The 24,247-nt window shown below is 32.7% G+C and overlaps 5 protein-coding genes and 1 pseudogene across 5 annotated transcripts; 2 read left to right on the top strand and 4 right to left on the bottom strand.

Annotated features, from left to right (window-relative positions):
* Positions 1-1,453: 1,453 nt before the first annotated feature.
* LOC108850798 (eukaryotic translation initiation factor 3 subunit B-like) lies at positions 1,454-3,246 on the bottom strand (annotated as a pseudogene).
* A 687-nt stretch (positions 3,247-3,933) lies between these two features.
* On the bottom strand, positions 3,934-7,152 carry LOC130511519 (glycine-rich protein 3 short isoform-like). The gene is made up of 2 exons (XM_057008597.1): positions 6,983-7,152; positions 3,934-4,378 (listed from the first exon to the last, which is right to left on the bottom strand). The coding sequence occupies exons 1-2, from the start codon at positions 7,068-7,070 to the stop codon at positions 4,206-4,208; spliced, it is 261 nt and encodes an 86-aa protein (XP_056864577.1). The 5' UTR covers positions 7,071-7,152; the 3' UTR covers positions 3,934-4,205.
* Positions 7,153-11,647: 4,495 nt separating this feature from the next.
* On the bottom strand, positions 11,648-16,531 carry LOC108837846 (receptor like protein 21-like). The gene is made up of 6 exons (XM_057008563.1): positions 16,069-16,531; positions 15,742-15,897; positions 15,530-15,604; positions 14,348-14,416; positions 14,191-14,259; positions 11,648-14,052 (listed from the first exon to the last, which is right to left on the bottom strand). The coding sequence occupies exons 1-6, from the start codon at positions 16,523-16,525 to the stop codon at positions 11,834-11,836; spliced, it is 3,045 nt and encodes a 1,014-aa protein (XP_056864543.1). The 5' UTR covers positions 16,526-16,531; the 3' UTR covers positions 11,648-11,833.
* A 1,632-nt stretch (positions 16,532-18,163) lies between these two features.
* On the top strand, positions 18,164-19,680 carry LOC108832479 (agamous-like MADS-box protein AGL61). Its single transcript, XM_057007781.1, has one exon. The coding sequence runs from the start codon at positions 18,164-18,166 to the stop codon at positions 18,701-18,703; it is 540 nt and encodes a 179-aa protein (XP_056863761.1). The 3' UTR covers positions 18,704-19,680.
* A 418-nt stretch (positions 19,681-20,098) lies between these two features.
* LOC108832483 (uncharacterized) lies at positions 20,099-21,144 on the bottom strand. Its single transcript, XM_018605961.2, has 3 exons — positions 20,723-21,144; positions 20,441-20,590; positions 20,099-20,327 (listed from the first exon to the last, which is right to left on the bottom strand). Exons 1-3 carry the CDS (start codon positions 20,939-20,941, stop codon positions 20,250-20,252), a joined length of 447 nt encoding a protein of 148 aa, XP_018461463.2. The 5' UTR covers positions 20,942-21,144; the 3' UTR covers positions 20,099-20,249.
* A 1,272-nt stretch (positions 21,145-22,416) lies between these two features.
* Positions 22,417-23,004, top strand: LOC130510710 (probable steroid-binding protein 3). The gene has a single exon (XM_057007295.1). It carries the CDS (start codon positions 22,531-22,533, stop codon positions 22,831-22,833), a length of 303 nt encoding a protein of 100 aa, XP_056863275.1. The 5' UTR covers positions 22,417-22,530; the 3' UTR covers positions 22,834-23,004.
* The last annotated feature ends 1,243 nt before the right edge of the window (positions 23,005-24,247 follow it).

The raw sequence follows: 24,247 nt of genomic DNA on the forward strand, positions 1-24,247 counted from the left end.
ATTTGATATGTTTTTATACTATCAACAGATGAGAGATTCTCTTTTGGATGCGTTAGAATTCTTTATATTCTTTTCTTAATTTAACAGTTAACACTAATTGTTGAATATCACTTGGTGGATTGACTTAAAACATTTTTGTGGATATTGAAGACTTGGGATATTGAAGACTTGGGACTCATGTAGTTGAATCAGTTTCTCAACGTAAGAGAACATCTGGCACAAAAGTTATTCAAATTTTTATTAATAATTATTGCATTTTAAACTTTAAAAACCCACTCAGAATTTGTATCTTGGATTCGGGTTTCTCACTCGCTTAGGACGCTGGTTTAGCACTTGTGCACTTGCAGATGCATCAGTTGGATCCTTGAGGGCTTCCTCCAATTTCAAGCAAGACATAGCCTGTTCCAAGGGCTTTTCATCAACTTCTGTCATCTTCTCTACTCCATCACCTGATAAGTCACTCCATTCCTGAAATGATAAGAAGAAATATATAAATAAATGAGAAACCAACATAAGAAAAAGCATAAAATATCTCTCGAGAATATGGAATTTACGTACCATATCCAATTTTTCTTGTGCTTCTTGAATTCTATCCTCGAATTCCTTCAGTTCTTCATCCATTTCCTTGGTTGCTTTCTTCAGATCTTCATTCATTTCCTTGGTTACTTTCTTCAGCTCTTCCTTCTTCTCGTTCAAAACTTTCTTCACCTCTTCCTTCTTCTCTTTCAAAACTTTCTTCACCTCTTCCTTCTTCTCTTTCAAAACTTCCTCCATCTCTTCAATCATTTCCTTCGAGATCTTCTTTTGCTCTTTCTCCATCATTAACAGTAACTATTTTTCTTTGTTTGCTTTTCTCTTTGCGACTCCTCTTTGGTTTTGCAGCTTTAAATACAAGTTTTTTTTTGTTGTTGTTGCGGAACTCTGCATGCACAAACATCATTAAAAGGTAGTCGTCTCGCTTTTAGTTTATACATATCTTAATGATTAGTTTTGTTTTCCAGGTTGTTGGAACTCTGCATTTGCGAATAAAATGTTCTATTGCACCACACAAGCTTAATTAAAAGCGATCTGAGTGATAAACAGTTGTACTATCGTTTTTATATTAAGATTTCGTAATAGTTAGTTTTCTTTTCCAATAAGAAGATGAAATGTGGTCAAACGTCTCTTCTATTTTAAATGGAAGCCTATCAAAGTCTTCACATCCTTAATTCACTCAGACGCTGTGTATCTTTTTTTTTTTTTTGAAACACGCTTTGTATCTTGGATTCGGTTTTGGTACTCCCCAAAGTCTACGAATTATGCTCTTGTTTGTATTATATGGTTTGTTTTGATTTTCAAGTTTTCATGCGCAGCTTGCATTGACGTATGTTTATGTAAATATTTTATTGCACCATTTGTTCAAACTTGTGTTTTAGAATTGATAGTTGGCTACTAATTATTCTCCATAACAAAAGGTTATCTAATGGACTAATACAATACACACAAGCTAGGGTGGGTTTCATGGACTGGTCTCACTCAACTACAGTTTCGGACCAATCCATCCCGGTCCAAAAGAAAAAAATGGAATGTTAACAATAAACAAAGCGCAAACAGGAAAAGTCTATCCAGGAACCAAAATTGAAAATTCTCTTCGAAATTTTTAGCAGAAGTCAAAAGAAAAAAAAGAACGAAACATTTTATAGAGACTAGAGAATGTGACAATTCATTCTTGGACGATTTCTTCAGTGACATCAATAACATCCTCAAACTCAACTTCTTTAACTTCTTTGGCTTCCTCATCATCTTCCTCCTCGTCACTAATCTCACCACCCCTGAGGTTTTGCCTCTCGAGCTTCTCCTCTTCGTGCAGCGACTTCCACTGCATCAACCACCTCTCCCATTCCTCCTTCAACGCCCTCCTCTTCTCCCTCTCTTGTTCACTCAACAGCAACGACACGTCCTGATCCTCCGCCTCGTACTTCTTGCTGTACTTTTTCTTCAGGTTCTTTGCTATCTCTTCTTCCTTCTTTGGAGGCAAGAATAATGGCGGTCTTGGCCGCCACGCCAGCTGTAAACCATTCATATATAATCAGACATAGCAATGGACCAAGCTTAGTTTTAAAACCAATTCTTTGTTATATACCTGGAAGAAATGATCCTTCAGTACACGGTAAAGCAATTTTCCATTGAATGACCAGACCGTGAACCCATTCTCCATCTCATGGACTGATGTCACTGCCGTTGCAACATACCTTCCAGTTGGGTCCCATTCGATGTCCGTGGCCATGAAGTGTTCAGTCGTGGCCATCGTCTCCATCTCATCCACGTTGAAAAACTCAAGCTGGTCATTGAAACTCTTCAACCCAGCGAGAATGATGTACTTCCCTGTGGGAGACCAGAAGAGGGCATTGGCTTGCTTGGCCTTCAATTTAAGGTACCGAGCTTTGTAACCCTCCCACCGTTTTGCGCGGTCTTCATCGTGTAGAAACTGACGTCTGGTCTTGGCTGGTCACCGTGGATCACGGCGAACCTGTGGCCCTTGGGCTCCCACGCGAAGGCAATGATCTTGTCGTTCTTGTTGTCCAGCTCAAGAACCTCGATGGGGATAATCCCTTTCTTTGATGCGGAAAAGCTCGAATCCAGAGTATGTGCTCTTCTTTGTCTTCGTGTAACGATCAACTTTCACGGCGAGATACTCTCCACTGCTCTGCCAGTACATCTTGCAGTCGCTCACGCTGAAGAGATTCTTCTGCCTCAGCTCCACCTTGCTAGGGATTTGGACAAGAGAGACCTAAAAGATAATGACATCAACATGTTAACAGAACATTTTACTTGCATAAGAACTAAAAGAAGCATACCTTGGCAGGCTGGTTCCCATCGCCTTGTTCCCTACCGAATAATTAGTTGTGAGACCCATTTCTTCTATCGGCTACTCTTCTTCTTAAAGCTTAAAAAAAATAAACGTTACAAATTGGGGGCCTTATGGAAGCTGGGGCCCAAAGCCTATGTTTCATCTCGCTCTGTCCAGGGACGCCACCTTCATCATCACTAAACAACAACAACAACAAAAACCAAGACAATAAAGAATCAGTTACTGTCCGTTCAGACATTGTAAGATTCGGACCATCAGAGATATCTAATAGAAAAGGCTCACCTTTCGATGCCAAAGTTTTCTCCGGGAGGGAGATGGATGGAATCGAGATTGACATGATGAGACCAATCGATCCCTAACTGAGCCGCACGGGAATCAATGTCAAGGACCGCCATGATTTCAGAAGCTTAGATTCAATGTAGATATTCGAGAGAGAAGCGCTTGAAGACTTGCAGCGTGAGAAGGAGAAGAAGACTGCGTTTTAGTTTTTCTCTCTTTTTTAGCGGATCAATGGAAAACTGATTATCTAAAGCCCACTATTATAACGGCGCGTTTTTTATAAGTATTTTTTTTCAAAATTATAGTTTAATAAGATACAATCACAATCATGGTGGTCTTAAATCAGATTTTCTTAAAATCTGATTTAGACTACTGAAATTTGTTTAAACCGATATAAATTGAGTTAGACATTTTTAAATAGTTTAAATCAATTGAATAATATTAGTGCAAATCCAAAAACGTATATATAATTTGAACAAAATAATTTATAATTGAATCCAAAAACGTAATTATCTTATATAAATGTAATATATATATATATATATAATAAATCAATAATTTACTAACGTCTATACCCCGCGTAGATCATGAATAATTTGTTAAGTCGTTAGTTTTCTAAAAAATGTGTAGTTACCGTCTATTGATTTTTTGAACACTGGTCAGAAATCAGAATACATTAAAAACATTAGCCAATCGGTAAATATAAATATCAAAATAAGAAAACTATTTAAAGATCAAATTTTTGTTAAAGTATTAGCTACATAATTAGCACTATGTTTAACAAAGCTAAAAGTAATATCCAATTTTGATATCCAAAATTAATATATTGAAAGAGAACATTGAGTTATTATATAGGTTGGTTTATCATGCATACAGAGAATAATACAAAGCAAACACAGCGATATTACATTATAAAACCTTTCCAATATTTAGTTTCGCTTCTTAATATATCGTGCTCTTTATTACTTAGTAGTACACATGAGGCACTTTACTTCTGACACCATACGAGTTTTACATATACTCACGCACACACATAGAAGCAACAATGCTGGTGTGGTGAATAGATTGTATTGTTCTAGCAACATCTTGAGCAACCACCATAACCTGGTCCACATTTTGAGCAGCCACCATAACCTGGTGCAGCCATGCAGCAGCCGGGAGAGCAGCCACTTGCTCCTCCTCCTCCTCCATATCCTCCACCATATTGATCAGGTTGTACTTTTCCGCGGCTCGCTGATTTTACAGTGCCTGTTCAATATAACTCATTATTAAGAAAAGAAAACAAAAGAAAACCTGTTCAGAATATGCATATGTTCATTCAGTTTCGAGATTTTATTTTATTTTGTTTTTTAAAAATATTATATAAAATCAGAAACACTCAATATGAATATATGTTGTTATTTATCTAGATTATTACATGTATAAAGGAAATTATATAAATTAATATAACATTATTATATTTTATTAGAAAATATAAAATAACAAAATAAAATCATTCTTAAAAAAAACTATAAAATAATAGAAAAATAAAGAATAAAAATAAACTATAAAATCAACGTAGAGATAACCCATAGGATACATATGGCTCACTAGATTACACTATGAATTATAGTTAATTTAAATTGTCACATCTGTTGATAGTAATATAAATTAATCTATAAAATTCATTGTTAGTGTTTTAATATAATAAAAGGGAAAAAGTAATGATGTTTTAGAATAAAACGTTAACTATAAAATTAGTGATAGAAGAAAAACAAGAAAATATAAAATAACAATGAAATTTTTTTGAACATATATATATATACAGTTCAAAATGTTTAAAATTATAAAATAATATATATGTATACATATTTTCGTTTTCTTTGTAATTATGTAACAAAAACTATGCTGATATTAAAATTTTATGATATTTAAGATAATAATGTGTTAAAGTATTTTTATTGGTCATATGTGAGTAGATATTACTATAAAAATATATTTTAGAATTATAGCCTTATAGTTTTTGAAATGAAAAATTATTGGGAGAGCATATTTAGTCTTGCAATATTAATTTAATATTTATTATCATCTAATGATATGTTTAGTATACTAATTGTCAAGATGTCAGTTTAGGCTATATTTTAGTGCTAGTATTTTTCTTTTAAAAAGATTGATGTTTATACATTGGAAAAATCTATAAAAAATCGAAAAAGATCTAAATAGTTCAAGATGGTTTGATGCGTATTAGGTCTTGACTGACAAAAATTAGAGTAAATTGAAGTAATTAGAAAAGTGGAATTGAGAGATAAAAAATGTAAAAAGACGTAAGAGAGAAAAAATGAGAATAAACAATTTTTTTTCTAAATCCTAAAATAAGTGATTTTTTCTCTGTTTGTACAGTAAATAGGCAATAAATAATAGAAACACTTTTCACTAAACGCTTTTTAAGTATCTTTTTGTGAAGGGATACTGAAAAAAGTGTGTTAAAAAAGAAGAAGAATTGTGAGTACTTATTCTTAAGTATCTTTTTGACTTTTGCAAGTCCATATTTCAAACCAACTTTCCAGATTATTCAGAGCAAAAAAAAGTATTCGCATGAAAATTATCAAATGATTCCATTAAAATAGGATGTGATTGTAGTTTAAGCTTTGATTGGTAAAAATCAGTGTTTTTAAAACCGAATCGGAAGATGAACCAAAAACTTTCGAAGTTGTGGTTAAATATCGACCAGGTCAAACCTAATTCAATGATCTGGTTTATTGTATTTTTAGTATATAAATTTAAAAGTAATGTTAATAGATATGGTACATAATTAAAATATAAATAAATTAAAATATAACATATTTAAATATATACTAGCTTTATGTTCATATGGATGATTTATAGATTTTTGATAGTTTAGTGGTTTTTATCACTTAAATAATTTTTAAAATCCAATATAACTACGTGATTGGTTTATGGTCAAACCAGTTATTAAATCCAAAACGACAATATATTCGGCTCATGACCAAATCCCATCAAACCCGATAGTTGGATCTGGTTTTAAAAACACTGGTAAAAATTGAGCGTAAATTAAAGTAAAACCTTTTACACTGGATTTACCATATTTAGAGTAAACATTTTTTTGTTATCACATAATTTTTTAGTGATAATGTTTTCACCTCACAAAAATAATGAGAAAGTTTACTCTAATTTAATAGATCTATAACATTTTACTTTGCCTTTTGTAGTACCAAGACTAACCAATCAGAGTCTTACAGTAAAAAAATACTCCTTCTGTTTCCAATTGTAAGTAGTTTAAGGAAAAATAGTTTATTTCACAATGTAAGTAGTTTACATATTTCAATATAATTTTTTCATTTATTAGATATTGTGTAACCAATGAAATAATGTTATGCATTTTCTAATTGGTTGAATTAATTGATTAAATGATAATTTTAAAAAGATAACAACTTTCTAAATATTCGTGCTTTTAATCAAAACTACTTACGATTAAAAACGGAGGGAGTATGTGGAAATTCATTTCGTTTCATTTACTCTGATTTCAAGTAATCAGGGGAAACATTATTTCGGCTTCTTTACTCTTAAAAATGAGAAAAACAATAAAAATAGAAAAAAATATCTATCCACCTTTTATGAAGTGCAAAAGTTTACTCCAGATTTAATATTTTCATATCTCTCATTTCCACTTTATTTTTCTACCATTTTACTCCACTATGTAACCAATGATACTTTTAATATCAACTGAAATATTACATATTTTATGCCACTTATTTTTAACCGAAACCTAAAGACCTTATTAGTAACAAATTTGTAATTTACTCATACCTTACAAAATATATACATTTAATATATTAAAGAAAACATTCGTACCCGGCTGCCTTCCAGATCCTTCCGCAACTTCCGAGGCGACGAGAAGAACTGCTAAGAGACCCAACAGAAGCAAAACTTTGTATGCCATTTCTTTCTCAAACGAGGAGGAGGGAACGAGAAAAGTCAATTGACTAATATGTTTCCCTGCGTGCTCTATTTAATGAAGGCGAGGAGGAGGAATGAGAAAAGTCAGTCAATTATTGTCATTGTTTATTACGTAATTATCTAGCCATCTTTGTTGAAAAAAAAAAGAAGCCATCTTTATTGAACATTATTACAATCACTGGCAACTCACTCAGCCTACTAAATTCCTGCATAGTAAATTCGTGCACACTAAAGACATCTCCAATCCAACACTAAAATTCTATTTTAGCATAATTTTGACGCAAAAATAATTTCCAACTAAACAGTAAAAATTACACCATTTTAATTCAACACTATAATTTCATAACATATTTAGTGTAATACTATTCACCACACTAAAATACTATTCACTTAATTATTAATAAAATACTTTAACTAAATAAATGAAAAACAAAAAAAAAATATATAATATTATAAAAATTATTTTAGTGTTAAGTTTAATGTTATGGTTGAAGATGAACATTTTCAATGCTAAAACTACACTAAAATAGTGTGATTTTGATACTGAAATAGTGTTATGGATTGGAAATATTCTAAAGATTTTATTATCCACTCATCTTCATAACAATAAATCTACCAATTATATTTATATTTGCACACTGAGTGATTTTTTTATTTGGCTATCCACCTAATATTAAAAGTTTCTTATCTTATTTATTAAAATAAAATTACAGTTGGAATCCACTTGCCTAAGAAAAAGCACTCAAATCCGCAAGCACTTAGTTAATTTCCAATTTTTTTTTAAAAAAAAAGGGTTTCCAATTTTTTTACAGTTGAAATCCACTTGTCTAAACAAAGGACACTCAAATCCACAAGCACTTAGTTAATTTCCATTTTTAAGGGAAAATTGGCTTCTATAGCCCAATTTCACACATATATTAGCAATCTACACCTTCTCCTTTCCTCTCAAAATTTATACCGATTTTACCCCTATACCAAGAAACTCACTTTTGGACAGGTCATGTGGTAGCTGTGTCAGTCAAGTGGTTTTTTTTCAGTTTAGTTTTCTTCTTCGTTTAACTTTGTGCTATTTCTCTTCTTCTACTATCTCTCTTCCTTCACTTTATTTCTAGCTTCTCTCTCTTTTCAATTTTTCTTCTTGGTCAACTTCATCTTCTTTTTAGTCCACAATCATAACTCAAGCAAAACATCAACCAAACTGAAACTACAAAATACCCAAACACAAATTTTCTTGGCTAGACTTGTTCCTCTTTCTCTCTCTTTTTCACTAGTTTGAAGCTTCTTTTTTTTTGTTTTTTGGTCACCATAAGCAACAAAACAACATAGATCAGAAACAGAACAAGAACTTGAACTTGGTGGCTGATTTCGTTTCTAAAAAAGATGACTCAATCCAGAGTTTAAATTGGAGGTGCCTCCCTTTTGGCTGTCTGTTTATTGCTTCAGTTGTAGGAGGCCTTCTTTTGGTTACTAGCAGAGAAACAATAATTGTCTTTTCCGAAAATTCCTATTTGTGTATTTCCATCTAATTCAAAATAATTTTGTTTTGATATGTATTAATGTTTGTGTTCTTACAAGAAACACATAACATTTATGTTACCGCATTAAAACATATATAAAACAAATATATATTTATACGATTTTATTATTGTTAACATGTTAACTTGTTGTATAACATGTTAATTTATTTTATTTTACGCTAACTTTACTATTAGTTTGTTAATTTTATGTTTACCTGTTAAATAATGTGTTAGATTGATTAATAGTACTAAATTATATAGTCTGTAATTAAGTTAATGATTTGTTTAACTTGTTATAAATAAATATAACTCGATAACAAATGTATGGCGTCGATGGCTCGAGCTCAGCCTTCGTCGTCGTCCAAATCAGCCTCACCGAAGAGTTGGTTGCAAAATTGAATGTATAAGTCATACAAGTTCATAAGTGATCTTCTAGTAAAATTTTCACTATAATTGTCTAAATTTGAAATAAGTTTATGCATTTTATAGTTAATGTTATTTTAATGTTAACAAATCTTGTATCATGTTACAAAATTTGTTAACTCACTCACATATTTCGTAACATGTTAACAAAATTTTTAACATATTAACAAATTTTGTATCTTGTTACAATTTTTGTTAACTCGCTAACATATTTTATAAAATGTTGGTGGTCAAATTATTGATGAGTTATAATGTAGTTCTATCATAAACCTAGTAAAATTTGATGCTATTTTAATGTTAACAAACTGTGTACCATGTTAGCGAAACTATAGTTGATGTTATTTTACAGTTAACAAATTTTGTATCATGTTACAAAATTTTGTAACTCACTAACATATTTTGTAACATGTTAACAAATTTTGTATCTTATTACAAAATTTGCTAACTCTCTAATATATTTTGTAACATGTTTAGTGGCCAATTTTCCCGTTTATTTATGAATTAATATCGCAAATGGAAAGAATGAAAAAAATAAAAGAACCTGAGAAAAAAATGAGATAAGGAATAAAGAGATGAGATATGAAGAAAAAGAGTGTGAAGGAAAGGAATAAAAAAAGAAAGTGTCAAATCCATAGGAAAAATAATAATAAAAAAATTGAAATAGAAAGCAAGAAAATGTGTGAGAGAGAACAAAACTTGCAGTTTGTAGAGAGTGTTAGAGAAAAAGAAAAAATCACATAGAATAAGAGAGAGTAAGAGGGCATTTCGGTCAAAAGAAGAGAAGGATTGTGTGACATGAGTTTGAAACATCTATCTATGGATACAATGCATATATGGGTCATTTATATGGGTAATTCACCAATTATCTTTTTTTTTTAATATAAATCGCTTTCTTTTATTTATAGGGAGACAATACTAATTGACACGAAATCACTCAAATGTTTATAGGCGATTTTGTTGAAATGCCCCAATTTCAAAAACAAAAAAGGAAAATTATAACTTTAAGGAAAAATTGTTAGAAATGTCTAATATTTTTGAGAAATTATTATGAATTAACTATTTGTAACTAATATAAAAATTATTTGTATTGGTCTTCAAAAAAATTAGAAAAAATTTAAAAACAAATTTTATCTTGGCCATCTTCCTCACGTATTCATCTCGTTAAACATCATCGGTACTTCTTCAAAATCATTTTTAACTTTGTTTGGTTTCCGATTTTTGTTTACATATATACTATTAAAGCAAGATCTTATTGGTTTTTACTAAAAATATCATATTTTTACTAACATTGCATTTTTTTGGATCCAGTTCATTGCCCACATCAGATCTCTCTTGGGACATTTGGGAAAATTAAAAAATCAGATCTAATTCTTATTTTTTTTTCTTTGGGCCACTGAGTCCAAGTTCAAATAATTTATTTTCAACCATTTTTAATATTTTCAACCATTTTTAATAATTTATTTTCAACCATTTTTAATATTTTGTTGGATCAGTTTGGTTCGGTTCGGTTTTGTTTTTTGCCCACCCACTCAAAATTGAGAACATTAAGTACATGTCAACTTTAGTTAATTGCTGTTTTCAAAATAGTAGCATAGACTCAACTCAATATAATTTCTATCGATAATGATGCTCTCATGACATACTCGCATGCCATGTGTTAATCATTATGTTTCATATCACAATCTAATCTAACAGGTTCCGCCATTTCTCATTTAACCAGTCGGGTTTACGATGTGACTCATATGATTTTATGAGTCTTAAAATGATGGTAACAGTACCAGGGGGTGATCTAGAAATAATTTTTATTTGGGGCAGAGTCACAAAACACACAGAAATATTTTTAAAAATTTAAATTTTTAACAGGGACATTATCAAAAAATCATTACAAAAATACACTAATTTAGAAAATCCATGGTGGGCAGCTGCAACACCCTTAGTTAAGGTACCTCTGCCACTAGATAACACCGATATGTATGAACAAGGTCAACATTTTTTGTTGGCAGCAAATTTCACATGTTGTTCTAGATATATGAATAATAAATATGTAAATGCGTAGATCATATGTATGCATTTTGAATTTCCCAATGTTTTCATCACATTTACATACTGGCCAGAAAAACAAGATATCTAGAAGAGTATGAATGGAAGAATGATGAAAGACCATACATTATTTGTAGGATGTTTAATTTTCATCCTGACTCTTTAATAAATGATTTAACCAAGAAAAAAACTCTTAGGAAAGACTGCATCATGTAAGTGTTATTTTAGACATGATTTTAGTGTTTTGGTATTTTTATATTATTAATTAGTTAGCTAATATAGACAAGATCATATCTGCTTAAATTCTTTATAAAAATGAAAAGCCATAGCTTTATACTGTTATTAAAAACATGTTGATTCATGGACCAAGTGGAGCTACTAACATAAATTCATCTTGTATACAAACTGTTATTTGCAAAATGTTATGCAGAGAAAGCTACAGTTAACAAAAAAGGCTTTTTGTTGGAAGAAAAGGTGAACAATCAAATCGTTATGTTGAGAAGACAGGCATGAAATGTGATAACAGATGGGTTAACAAGAAGCTCTCTCTTTGAAAATATGTGGTTGTCGTTTACTTTGAATTGTTTGATAAGACGTCAAAGTCTTTCCAGAAAACGCTCTTAAATCGTACGGGAGACAGTAAACAGATTAGTTTATTTAAGGTTTTGCTAGGACATGAAACAAAAACACAAACACTTACAGGAACACAGTAGACTCAAGCTTTGAGTTTGGATAGAAATATCCAAGAAATTGAGCTGAAAAGATTTTAAAACAACATATCTTTTGCTGAAGCGATGAAAGTATCGACAATGCGGAGCCATGCTCGACGCCAAGGACAATCAAAGCACATAAGTACAACGATACATACCAATGTGGTCACATAAACTGAGGCAGTCCCATAATAGAATACAACTCTATCCATGTTAGCTTCATTTTCTTCTTCTCCTCCTCCATTATTTGCTTCCTCTGAGCTCTTCTTAGCCTCACAACTTATATGGGTCGGTGGTCCACACAAAAGTGGATTGCCTAAGTATCTACTCTCGTTGAAAGTGTTAAATTGCCTTCCTTGGGGAATGATTCCTGATAAATTGTTGTGAGACACGTCAAACACTTCAAGAAATGTAAGGCTGGTTAGCTGGTAAGGAATGCTTCCTTGCAACTTGTTGTAGGAAAGATCAAGGCTCTCAATATCCTTTAAATTAGAGAAGCTGGATGGTATAGAACTCGACAAGAAATTGTGAGATAGATTAAGGGCTCGCACTCTCGAGAGATTTCCAAGCTCTTCCGGGATAACACCACTTAATTCATTGCCTGACAGATCCATCCCAAACATATAATCAAGTATTCCCATTCTGAACTCTGAATCATTACCATGGAAAAAATTTAACCAAGATCCTCCATGGCTATAAGAATCACTAAACCAAGATTCTCCAAGACTATAAGAATCGTACCTTTGCTTAGTTGCAAATTGGATTTCAATTTCATGAAAGGCAGCGACATATACTTGGAACTCCTCTACCAGAAATGTCGATCTGTAATATTCAGAATGATAACTCAGTTCAAAAGAAGTTTGCGGTTCGATAACCGTACTCTCCTCTCCTCCTCGTAGAACTGATGTAGTATAGGGGCATGAAGGTATGGAGCCACTGAGCTTGTTATGTGAAAGATCTAAAAGCCTGATATTTCTCAAATCACACAGCTGCTTTGGAATGGACCCTGTTAAATTGTTCCCCCTTAACAAAAGAATATTTATGTCATGTGTACTGCTGACAAACTGGGGGATACTCCCAGAGAGTTTATTGTTCCGCAGATCAAGTATCTCGACACCTTCCAACAAAGTGCTTGGAATTGACCCTGTCAAGTTGTTGTTGTTGAGGAAGACAGTTCTACCTTGGACATGTGACGACGGTAAGGCTCCCGAAAATAAGTTTTCAGAGAGGTCCAGAAACGAAATGAGCAACAGAGAAGGTGGTATCGTACCTTGTAAGAAATTGTTTGATAACAACAAGAACCCCAAAAAAGGAAACTTAGATATCCAACTTGGAATAGCACCAGTGAAAAAATTGTGGGACATGTCAAGCATTGACAAGTACGCAGTGGAGCTAAGCAAACCAACTCCGATCTTCCCTGTAAATAAGTTGTTATCTATTCTCAACACCTCCAATGAAGTGAAGCTTGTTTCTATTGGAAGAAAATGACCGCTAAATTTGTTGTGAGAGAGCTTCAGGTACTTTAGTTCAGAACAACCCGTTAGAAAGCTTCCTGGTAGCTTCCCAGAGAAGTTATTATAAGATAGGTCGAGGAATGAAATGTTCTTCATCTCACCCATTGACGATGGAAAACCCCCTTGTAGTCCATTATTTGAGGCATTCATATGTACAAGACACGGAAGCCAAAGACCAATGTTATCAGGGAACAGTCCACCAATATCATTCGTTGAAAAATCTAAGAACTGTAAATTATGCACTATTGTAGGCATCTGAAAGATATTGAATGAATTGTTCTGCAACAGTAAGACTTCAAGTTTTGTATTATTCGCCAGCAGCCAAGTAGGAGAGTTTCCGGATAATCTGTTGCTGGATAGATCAACCAGACGCAAGTTCTTTTGGTACACGAGAAACGTAGGGATTTTCTCCAAGCTGCAAGATCGTAGTACCGCAACTCTCAGCTGAAATTTTGGCTGCCAAGTACCCTCTGACTCTACTTGTAGCATATCAGACGTTGTTGAAAGTTTTAACACCTTGAGATTTGTGAGGTTGGTGAGTGGGTTGAGAGAGAATAAGCTTGAAAAGATGTTGTTTAACAATGATAGATACTCCAGGGACTTGAGGCTACTGAAACTAGACGGCAGATTTCCACTTAGTTGGTTGGATGAGAGATCAAGAACACGTAGCTTTTTCAAGCTACCTAGACAAAGAGGAAGCTGGCCAGCAAAATGATTTTCACTAAGATCGAGCTCCCGCAGATTCTTCATTTCACAAAGAGCTTCAAAGAATATAGTTTTGAATCAAAAAGATAATAAGATTAATAATAGTTTTGTATTTGTCTCGAGAATTGAGGAGACACTTTTCATACATAAAATGCTATGTCACATAAAATAATATAGAGGTGAAGCAAAAGCACCTGTTATAGGTCCGCTGAAACTATTCCGAGCAAGATTAAGCAGTTCCAGTTTAGGCAAATTTATTAGTTCTGAAATAAAGTTAGTTCATGTTATGTACGGAGTAAAGTCTGTTAGTTATATTCTGTCGACAGAAAAAAAACGTTGACATTGTGTTACCTGAGATGGAGCCGTGAAGTCTATTTCCACTTAGGTTCAACAGTTCCAAATTTTTCAAGGTTTTTAGTTCTGAGATAACGCCAAAAGACCGAACATCAGAGCACTCTATTTTCTACTCTAAAATAGAGTAACTCCATTTTGGACTTCAATGTGTTACTCTATTTCTATTCTAAAATACAATATTTCTAATATATTATGTTTTATATTTATTTAAAAACTAGTAATATCACATTTTATTTATACTATATGCAAAACAGTCTATTTTCAGTTTGTAATATTTCTATTAAATACAATATTAACCAATTAAATTTTTATTATATAAATAAAAGTATTCGACAAAATTTAGAAAAAAACATTTATTACGTTAAAAATTACATTACATAGCTTAAACGCAATAATACATCACTTTAATTATTCATTAGAATTAGTATAATTTCCCCACAAATGATCAACTAATGCATTCCAAAGTAAAAAATGAGTTTATTTACCGGACGGACTATTAAGCAATTATCTTTGTTGTAAATTTTATTTTATGTTATTTCTTTTGTATGGTGCTTATATTTTATTTTTGTATGTATGATCTTTTATGTTTTATATTATATGTATTTTGTTGCATAAAATAGTTCTTTTTTCTTACAACAATATGGCTATTTGTATAATTAAGAAATATTAACAGTAAATTTTATAATACAGTGAAATCTCTATAATTAATAATGTTGGGACTACACTAGAACTATAATTTTTTTATTAATTTTAGAGATTATTAATTTATCGATATACTTACTGAACCAAAAAAATCAATTTGAGACTGTAAAATTATATTATTTTATACATTTTTAGTATATATTAATTTAAAGAGGTTATATTGTATATAGTAAAATAATATTAACATACTTATTTACAATAATATTTTATTAAAAATAAAAATATTTAGATGTGGAAGACCATTTTAGAAATAAAAAAATTCAATTCTATTTTGGAGTAATGAATTGGTTTACTCTATATTTGGAGTAATTATGTACTCCATTTTGGAGTGAATTTTAGAGTGGGATTAGAAATGATTTTACTGCAAAATGAAGTTTGGAGTGGGTTTTGGAATATGGTTGGAAATGCTCTTATATATATTATAAAGTGACCCTACAGATTTTTTTTTTTCTTAAAGAGAAAAAGAAACAAACTTGCCTTGTAGTTCCATTGAGCTAGAAAATTCATTTAAACTTAGATCCAGAGCTTTCAGCTTTTTGAGGTGACTAAACTCTGGCATAAGACAAAGAGATACAGAAGTAAGACACTTCTAACTAATATGTAAGAAAATGATCTTCGAGATGATATAAACCCGTTCAACAGTTATGTACCATAATTAGGTTATGCTCATTTCGAATGGAAACACACACCTTTAATAGGGAAAGGGCCATCTCTGAAGTTACCCCGGAGAAACAGAGTTGTAAGTGATGTAGCGGCATTTAGAAAAGGAAAGATGCTGTTATTGAGATCATTCCATGAGACATCCAGAATCTCCAGGTTCCTTAATCTCCTTAAGCTTTTATAACCTGCAAACAAACATTTCATCAATAGAATACAAATATACAATTTAGATATGACTCATCTGACTATTTTTTTTTTTTCGAAACACTGACTCATCTGAAATATTAAACTATTGAAGCATTGTTTCCAGATAGAGACCACGAGGTAAACAAAACACTGTGAAAAGCCTAGAATACCTTCAACATCATCGAAGAAGCCAGTAATTAATGAGTTGACGTATCTTTCCCCGGATAAATTTAGACTTCCAAGCGCGTCAAAGGGATGCAGCAAAGAAAGATTTAGGAGAGAAGGCTCTTCGCTAAAGATCCCACTGGATCCACCACCAACAGAAAGACCAGTAATACGCCTGCTTGTATGATTGCACTTAATGCCATTCCACCGACAGCAATCGCTCTTTGTGTCATTAGTCCAAGTAGCAAAATTAGAGAGAACAAGTTCAGTAGTCGCATATTCTTCAGGTCTTTCTTCGAGGGCCGTTCCGACCTGCGATTTGGAACTCTTTGACATCAAGTAATTCTTGAGCTCCAACAAGGCCTTCCTTTCTCTCATTATGCAGCTTTTGCATCCGTGTATCTGCCACAACAGTAACATCACCCATATTAAGTATTGGCCAAAGAAAGACTTTCCTTCCATTGCAAATCAGATAAGAAGTAAATAGAGAGAAAAAAATCCAGAGGAGTTTGGGAGTGTGAGTTCAATGAAAATGCCACGAAGAAGTATTTATTGCTAAACACACTTTGAAATGGTCATTTGACAAGCGTTAAATAAGTAATCAACATCGTTTACTTTGAATTATATGACAAGATACAAGTCAAAGTCTTTGTGGAAATTACTCATAATCATATAATATTATATCTTTCCATATCACTTTTTAAAACCAAATAAATTATAACATTTTCAGTTAAAGTTGTTCTCAATTAATAGTATATATGTAAAATAATTATTAACAATTAATGATTATAAAATCATGCATTTATACACTAGAAAATAATACAAGAGGAAGAAAATTAATCGTTGAATTGCCAAACTAAGATTTTATAACATACACAAATCTTTAAATTTTATTGTATATCTACAAAAATAAAAAAATAAACTGTGTCATTACAAGCTTGCTGTTACAAGAATTAAAAAAAATTGTTCTAAATTATTTCTTCCCTATGAGCTAACATGTAAACTATTAAGGTAAGTCCGATACTTCACCTAGTTGAATATTATTAGATTACTTTCTAGTTACTTCTTTGCATCATTTTTTTTTGCATCATGATTGGTGGATCATTATACACTTTTATGAAATATATCTAAGATACCGACTTTTAACAATTAACTAGATCTTGACCCGCGCTTTGGAAGCGCGGAATATTTTACGATGAAAAATTTCACTAATAATTTAACAAATATTTTGGTAATTTTTAAAAGTGTGTATTTAAAATATTTTTGCATTTAAATCAGTATTTTTAAATTCAACCCGATTGTGATTGTACCGGTTAATTCGGAGATCTGACAATTCAATTTAGGTTTTTAAAATATTCATATTAAAAAATTTACTAAAACCCGAGACTAACCGATTGAACTGTTGGATGGCCGATATGTAATCTAATTTGATTTAAATTGTAATAATTTCATAATTTGTAATCTTATACTCCAAATTTTAAAGTTCGTTATTTTACATTTTATGAAGTTATGACGTTTCTACAAAATTTTAAAAAGAAAATGATAGATATAACATAACTAAGATTAATTATTGTATTGTTTGGAAACATTGATAGTAGTATAAAAATATATTGTTTGGAAACATTGATAGTAGTATAAAGAAATAAATATATTGTTTGGAAACATATATAGTAGTATAAAGAAAGAAACATTAATGATTTAATGTAAGTTTAACTATAAAGTATAAAGGTGTATTTAATTTAAAAACTTACAAAATAAATGTTAGGTCCAATAGAATGTTTCTATTTTAATAAGATAGATGCTTAGGAAATCATGTATTTATATACATACAAGACAATAATACAATGAAAACGTTGTATTGACAAACTAAGATTTTATAACATATAGAAATCTTTCTAATTTTATTATCAATCTAGAACATTAATCAGAAACTGAATAATTACAAGCTTGCTGTTACAAAAATAAGAAAATAAATTGCCAACTATGCAACTCGATTTCATAATAATGTCATACATACTCAAACATGTATATAAACACCCATTTTCTCTACTAAATTGCCTAACAAAGCAAAACAACAAAAACTCTGACATAAAAAAAACTATGATGTCCAAAAAGAAAGAAACCATGGGACGACAGAGAATTCCGATGGTTAGGATCAAGAAAGAGACCCATCGGCAAGTCACATTCTCAAAACGTAGAGCCGGTCTATTTAAGAAAGCCAGCGAGCTTTGCACATTGTGCGGCGCAGAGGTTGGGATCATCGTGTATTCTCCAGCCAAAAAGCCTTTCTCTTTCGGCCATCCCAGCGTCGAATCCGTATTGGACCGTTATTTGTCCCGCAACAATTTGTCCATAGCGCAGGAGCAGAAACCGCAGGGAAACACTGCAGCGAGCAGCGTGCTGAACATGGAGCTGACGCAGATCGTGAGCCAGTTAGAGGAAGCAAAGAAGAAGGGTCAAGCCACGGCAGAAATGAGAAAAGCGAATGCGGTGAGGTGGTCGATGACAAATTGGTGGGAAAGGCCAGTGGAGGAGATGAATATGGCTCAGTTACGGGAAATGAAATCTGCTTTGGAGGAGTTGTGGAAGATTGTTGTGTCAGAGACAAATACGGCTCAACGGGTCGGTTTAAGGATGTGAAAGAGGATGTGTTCGGTTTCTTAGATCATAATAAAGTGACGGCTCCTTATGTTTTCCTAATGCTTACAAGTTACAATGGTTGTTTTTGATTAACACATATTATAAGCTAGTATCTTCCTAGCTGGTTTTTGTTTTTTGTTTTTTGTTTCTTTGGCAACATGGAAAAATATTAATGTTATCCGGTTAAGGTTCTTTAATGTATTGATCATATACTATAACAGATATATAGCTTAAACTTATAATTCTTAAAAGTAACGGATCAAGTTTTCACCACATGTAAAGGTTTAAGGTGAGCTACGAACAATTCGTAACAAAAAAAAAGGTTGATGTAATTTATTTTTGTATATTGATGCTAATCCACATGTAACACTAAGATGCAACATTCACATTTAGCAGTACAGTATATGAAGTTCTGGAGTATAATTTACTACATATTTATCACTCATCTCCGAGAATATGTAGATCTTTAGCAGTACAGTATTTGATCTATGGAAGTAACTAGAAAAACCACAGGAAATAGAAAGGCAACTGGAAGAAAAAAGATCTGAGGAGATCTGCGTGCACATAATACTTCTAAAGCTTTCATATTTAAAATTTAGATAACAGATTACCTAGAAACAGAATGACAAAATGTAATGACAAAGAAAAGTAAAAAAAGGGAAGATCAAACGAAGAGGACCTAAGAGAGGTATGAAGTCCCGGACCAGGTGACTAATAAAGGATCTCAAAATTTTGATCCAGAAAATCGCAGCGCCGATGACTTGTTTGCGAAGAAATCTCAATATCTTTTGCAGGATATAAGGGGAAGATTGAGAAAGACCTTTATGATATTGTTTCTTCTAAGTATATGAATTTTATTACTTAATTTGTGATGTGAATATTGATACAAGAGATTTGAGTCACAACATTGCTAAGCAAAGAGGTACTTAGAAACCCCCACCCCACAAGAGAAACTAAAAGACGCAGAAGACTAGGTCTTCCTAGGTCCTAATGAACTAAAGGAAAAGCTAGATAAAGATAACTCATGCAAATGGCAGCCTAATGAACTTAATGTTCTCCTAGAATTCTTTTGGCGACCAACCATGCTCTATTGACATGACTGCGTTGTTTTCAGTGTTGGATTTAGTATTTCCCTAGGATTATATACCGTGATGATACGGCTTGGAGGATTCATAAAACGGAGAGGAAACAAGAGCTCGTGCTGAAGTGGAAGACGACTCACGTGGAGTAAGTCTTGGCAAAGTAAATCAACTCTCTCAAGGGAGGTGAGGTTTTGTCTGTTGTCATTTACAAATAGAAAAACTAAAGAGAGGACAGAGAAAAGAGACTGAGTAAATACATGAATTAGCCTTGAGAGGAAATCACATTAAGTAGTACAGACAGAACAAGGGGAAATGAGTAATAAATGAACATATATTGATAAATTTATACACAATACATGTACAAAGAAAATGTATTCATATTACGCTTGAATCAATGTAAGCATTTGTACTCCGTATATAAATCACGTAAGAACCAAAACACTTAACTTGCTTTTGTTCATCAACTACAATGGCACTGGAGGCTTTTCCAACCACTTGGCACGGAACCCAGTTCCCTTACAATCGTTACAGCAAGCAGAACCCTTAAAACCACAAAAAAAAAAGGAAAGAATCGAATATTCATACTTGTAAGAAGGATATATAAACAGAAACACCACAAGTACTTTTTGAGTAATCTGATAAGATAACAACTAACCTTCCCGGAGCAGATAACACAAGAAGTATTCCTTGAAGGAACCTGGCAAAGCATGTTATCACCGAGGATGAAGAATCCTGTACCCGCACACCATTTGCATTCAACATGACCCTTTGAATTGCACGATGAACACCCAACTGGTCTTGGTTGCTGCAAAGAAAAACAAAATCATTAAATTAAAATAAACACAGTCCAAACATGAGCGGACCTAACAATAAACTTGATGGATGTGAAATTCACAGATCCAAGTACTTTAATCTCCTCACACAAAATTGGATATACCTGAGAGATAAGCCAGGCTTGTTCCATACGCTTTGCGAAATTGGAAGAGCTCTCGGGGGAATCAACCGCCGATGCCCTGACGGTGACTGGAAAACGGCGAATCGTGGTCGAACTCGGACTGATCGCTACGAAACCTAGCTTCGTTCTCCTCGGAGATAGCCATGGATTCACTATCGATTTCGGTACAATCTGCGACTCACAACACATGCAAATCGCCATTTCTCTTCTTCTTCTTCTTTCTTCCTCGCCGGGAGGTTTGAATAATTGAGCAGAAATTAAAAGACTTTTAAATTGTTTTTTGCGTAGCAAATTGGAGGACGGTGAGGAGAGGAGGAGAAATGTCTTGGAAACAACCGGATTGTGTTTATTGGCCCACAAATTACACAGAGCCGGTTCTGTGTTCCGATCAGTTAGGCATCTAACCGGTGGCAAAATCCCGGTTGACGCAACAAATGATTACTACTAAAAAGGCATGACTCGTTTCCCCGCTACCACCCGGAAACGCAGCTTTTGCGGTTCCTAGCGGTTGTCGGCGTTTCGAAACAATCACAGAAAACACTACAAATCGCTTCAATCCGCTCCTAACCTCTTAAAATCAAAAACTGGTTCCAGCTAGCGTTTGCGGTTGCGGGCGGTTGCGGGAGGATACTTCTTTTTTCTTTAAAATCAAAATCAATAAAAATAATACTAAAAACATCCAATAAATTTTTTAAATTGAAATAATAGAAATTGTAAAATGTATACATATTATATTTTAATTTATATTATAAAAATTTCAAACCAAAATATTTTCTATAAATTTTTTAAATTTTAATAATATGATTTTATAAATATAAATTTTATATTTATTATATTTTTATAATTTTTAATATTTTTATAATTATATAAAATGTAAATATTATTAATTTATTATTTAACAGATGTTGCGTTTGGTAGTTTACCAGTCATAAAAGTCCCGCAAACGCAACAATTACTAACCGCTGTACCAATCATACAAATCTATAGAAAACGCTTAAAATCGCAATCACCCGCACCCGTAAACTCCCGCAACTGCAAACGCAACCGCTGCGGTTAAACCAGTCAGGGTCTAAGTTGGTGCCAAGTTGCTAACCTTGCCACTGGGCCTTGGCAATCGGTACCCATTGGGGCTCAGATTTGCGTTCTAAGATCTTATTTTAATAAAAATTTAAGTACGGATTGGATTGGGTTCGAAAATATAACATATTGTTGTTTTTAGTTCAGATTACAGAACGTTATGCCACTAACACATGGTTTCAAAATATTTTTTTTGTTTCTTTTATTTTAACATTTCTTTTATTACATAGATAGTATTATTTTAGAATTGTAATATAAATTATACTTAATTTTAAGTTTTAATATTAATTATAAATTTTATTGATTTTATAAATAATTTATTCATTTCAAAAGCTATTGATCTAATTATTTAATTAATGAAAATATAAATGTATTTTAATTATTTTCTTTATTTATTTGTGAAAAATGTTAAATTGATATTCTTTTACAAAAGTATATACCTAATTTATATTTGAATTGACTATTCTAAAACCAAACAAAAATTGTTTTCACTATAGATGATTCGAAAGTGATTGTGAAAAAATGATTCGAAAGTAAAATGGTTATTAGTGGAACAAAAAAGCTATTCCACTAAAATATTCGAAAGTAAATGCCCTCTGAAGTCGAATAACAATGTCGTTTTCCACTATAAATATCCCTCCCACCTAATCCCATCATCTCCCTCATCTTTATCATTTCGCCCTTTCCAGAAAAATTCGATTCAAAGAAAAAAAATGGAGTTCACGGCAGAGCAGCTCAGCCAGTACAACGGGACCGACTCGACGAAGCCGATCTACGTGGCGATCAAGGGCCGAGTGTTCGACGTCACCACCGGCAAATCCTTCTACGGTCCCGGAGGCGATTACGCGATGTTCGCGGGAAAAGACGCGAGCAGAGCCCTGGGGAAGATGAGCAAGAACGAAGAAGACGTATCTCCTTCTCTCGAAGGTCTCACCGAGAAGGAGATGAGCACTCTTAATGATTGGGAGACGAAGTTTGAAGCCAAGTATCCCGTCGTTGGCCGCGTTGTCTCCTAAGGTCTATCCAGTCCTTCCGATCTCTCTGGTTTGTAACTATGGTAGTATGGTGTGAGGATCTGTGTGTTTGTGTTTTCGTGTTTGATCTGATCGTTTGAGGACGATTCGGAATATAATAATGTAATAAATTGGTGTTTCTTACTCTCTAACCTAATGTAATAAATGAAATCATCCTGGAGTCTAAAGTTTTAGTGTGGCATAGAAATTGATTGTGTTGATTTGTGTAGTTTTAGAAATAGAGAAGAAAAATTAATGAGCTCTCTATAACGTCCAACATAGTAGAATGACATGTCTTTCTTCTTGGACTTTTTCTCTCCGCTCTCTTATGGCTAGCTATCTCCCCTTGGTTTGGATGTCATTCCACTAACGCATAGCATCTCTGCACAACAAAATGAATTAAAAAGGAAGGAGATATGACAAGAGACCGAGACCTTGATTCAAAAGTCTAATACATATGGGTCAGACTAGTATGTAAAGTCCAAGCTTTTAATGCCCTGTTAGCAACTGAGATAAGCACTGGTTGCAGACAATGAGCAAAGACATAAAATGAGAGACTTTAGAGACTGTCTATATTCTGCAGTAGAACTGTGAGCTTAAAATGTATTACGGTAACCTGTATTGTGTTTTGGATCATTTAAAAGATGCGGAAAGCTTACTCTGTATGATATTATCCCGTTATTATTGGGTTTCAAAATCTTGGGCTGCGCTCGGAGTTGTATCCCATTCAGTCGACTTGCCAAATAGAAGTAAGTGGGTTTGCAGACCAAATATAGCTGTCAAAAAGATGTAAGTGGGTTTGCAGACCAAATAGAAGCTTGAGCAAAACATGTTTAGAACTATAGATGTTGTTTTCTAGATCACAACAAAACAAACAAAAAGCTTGAGCACATCGTTGATCAAACAATGATGCTCATTTCGTTGGCTAGTTCTCGATCCTAGCCTTCGCAGGTGTAGTGGTTTTCTTTGTCTTCTTTGGCTCACCTTAGAGTTAAACAATTAACAAGAACATGTCAGTAAACATGAGAGGTAAAAAAGACAATGTTTGCTTTGAGACATCTTAAATGCTAATTAAAACTACAAATTGTAAACCACGTTGTGCTAATACAATCTTTGTATTGAGCAGAAAAATGTGATCTTCACCTCGACTCATCTTTATATTTACTTCTATAAATAACATCAAGACTCAAATTCATTCAGATATATTTATTCTTCTAAAATAAAAATTGCTAATTTTCTTTTATATCAGGGAAAAATTAACACTACTTGACTTTTTGTTTTAAATAAAAAACTTGTTTTACAAAAATATATCAAAGTGTTTCAATTTTATTGCAAAGTCTTCTTATTTTATAAGAGAAAAAAAATTGTATATTGGAGATGGTCCATAAACCAAACAAATTGGGAGTTATTCTTCAAA

This window comes from Raphanus sativus, chromosome 4 (genome assembly GCF_000801105.2).
Source record: "Raphanus sativus cultivar WK10039 chromosome 4, ASM80110v3, whole genome shotgun sequence".
NCBI lineage: Eukaryota > Viridiplantae > Streptophyta > Magnoliopsida > Brassicales > Brassicaceae > Raphanus > Raphanus sativus.

What these genes read in the sequence shown, in the direction of transcription:
- LOC108832479 (XM_057007781.1), top strand. Translation starts at nt 18,164, where the DNA reads ATGATGTCCAAAAAGAAAGAAACCATGGGACGACAGAGAATTCCGATG.
- LOC130511519 (XM_057008597.1), bottom strand. Translation starts at nt 7,070, where the DNA reads ATGGCATACAAAGTTTTGCTTCTGTTGGGTCTCTTAGCAGTTCTTCTC. An exon ending in AGGATCTGGAAGGCAGCCGG is followed by an intron (nt 4,379 to 6,982) that starts GTACGAATGTTT and finishes TATATTGAACAG; the next exon opens with GCACTGTAAAATCAGCGAGC.
- LOC130510710 (XM_057007295.1), top strand. Translation starts at nt 22,531, where the DNA reads ATGGAGTTCACGGCAGAGCAGCTCAGCCAGTACAACGGGACCGACTCG.
- LOC108832483 (XM_018605961.2), bottom strand. Translation starts at nt 20,941, where the DNA reads ATGGCGATTTGCATGTGTTGTGAGTCGCAGATTGTACCGAAATCGATA. An exon ending in AAGCCTGGCTTATCTCTCAG is followed by an intron (nt 20,591 to 20,722) that starts GTATATCCAATT and finishes TTTTCTTTGCAG; the next exon opens with CAACCAAGACCAGTTGGGTG. An exon ending in GTGTTATCTGCTCCGGGAAG is followed by an intron (nt 20,328 to 20,440) that starts GTTAGTTGTTAT and finishes TGTGGTTTTAAG; the next exon opens with GGTTCTGCTTGCTGTAACGA.
- LOC108837846 (XM_057008563.1), bottom strand. Translation starts at nt 16,525, where the DNA reads ATGGAAGGAAAGTCTTTCTTTGGCCAATACTTAATATGGGTGATGTTA. An exon ending in TAGCTCAATGGAACTACAAG is followed by an intron (nt 14,417 to 15,529) that starts GCAAGTTTGTTT and finishes GCGTTATCTCAG; the next exon opens with AACTAAAAACCTTGAAAAAT. An exon ending in ACTTCACGGCTCCATCTCAG is followed by an intron (nt 14,260 to 14,347) that starts GTAACACAATGT and finishes ACTTTATTTCAG; the next exon opens with AACTAATAAATTTGCCTAAA.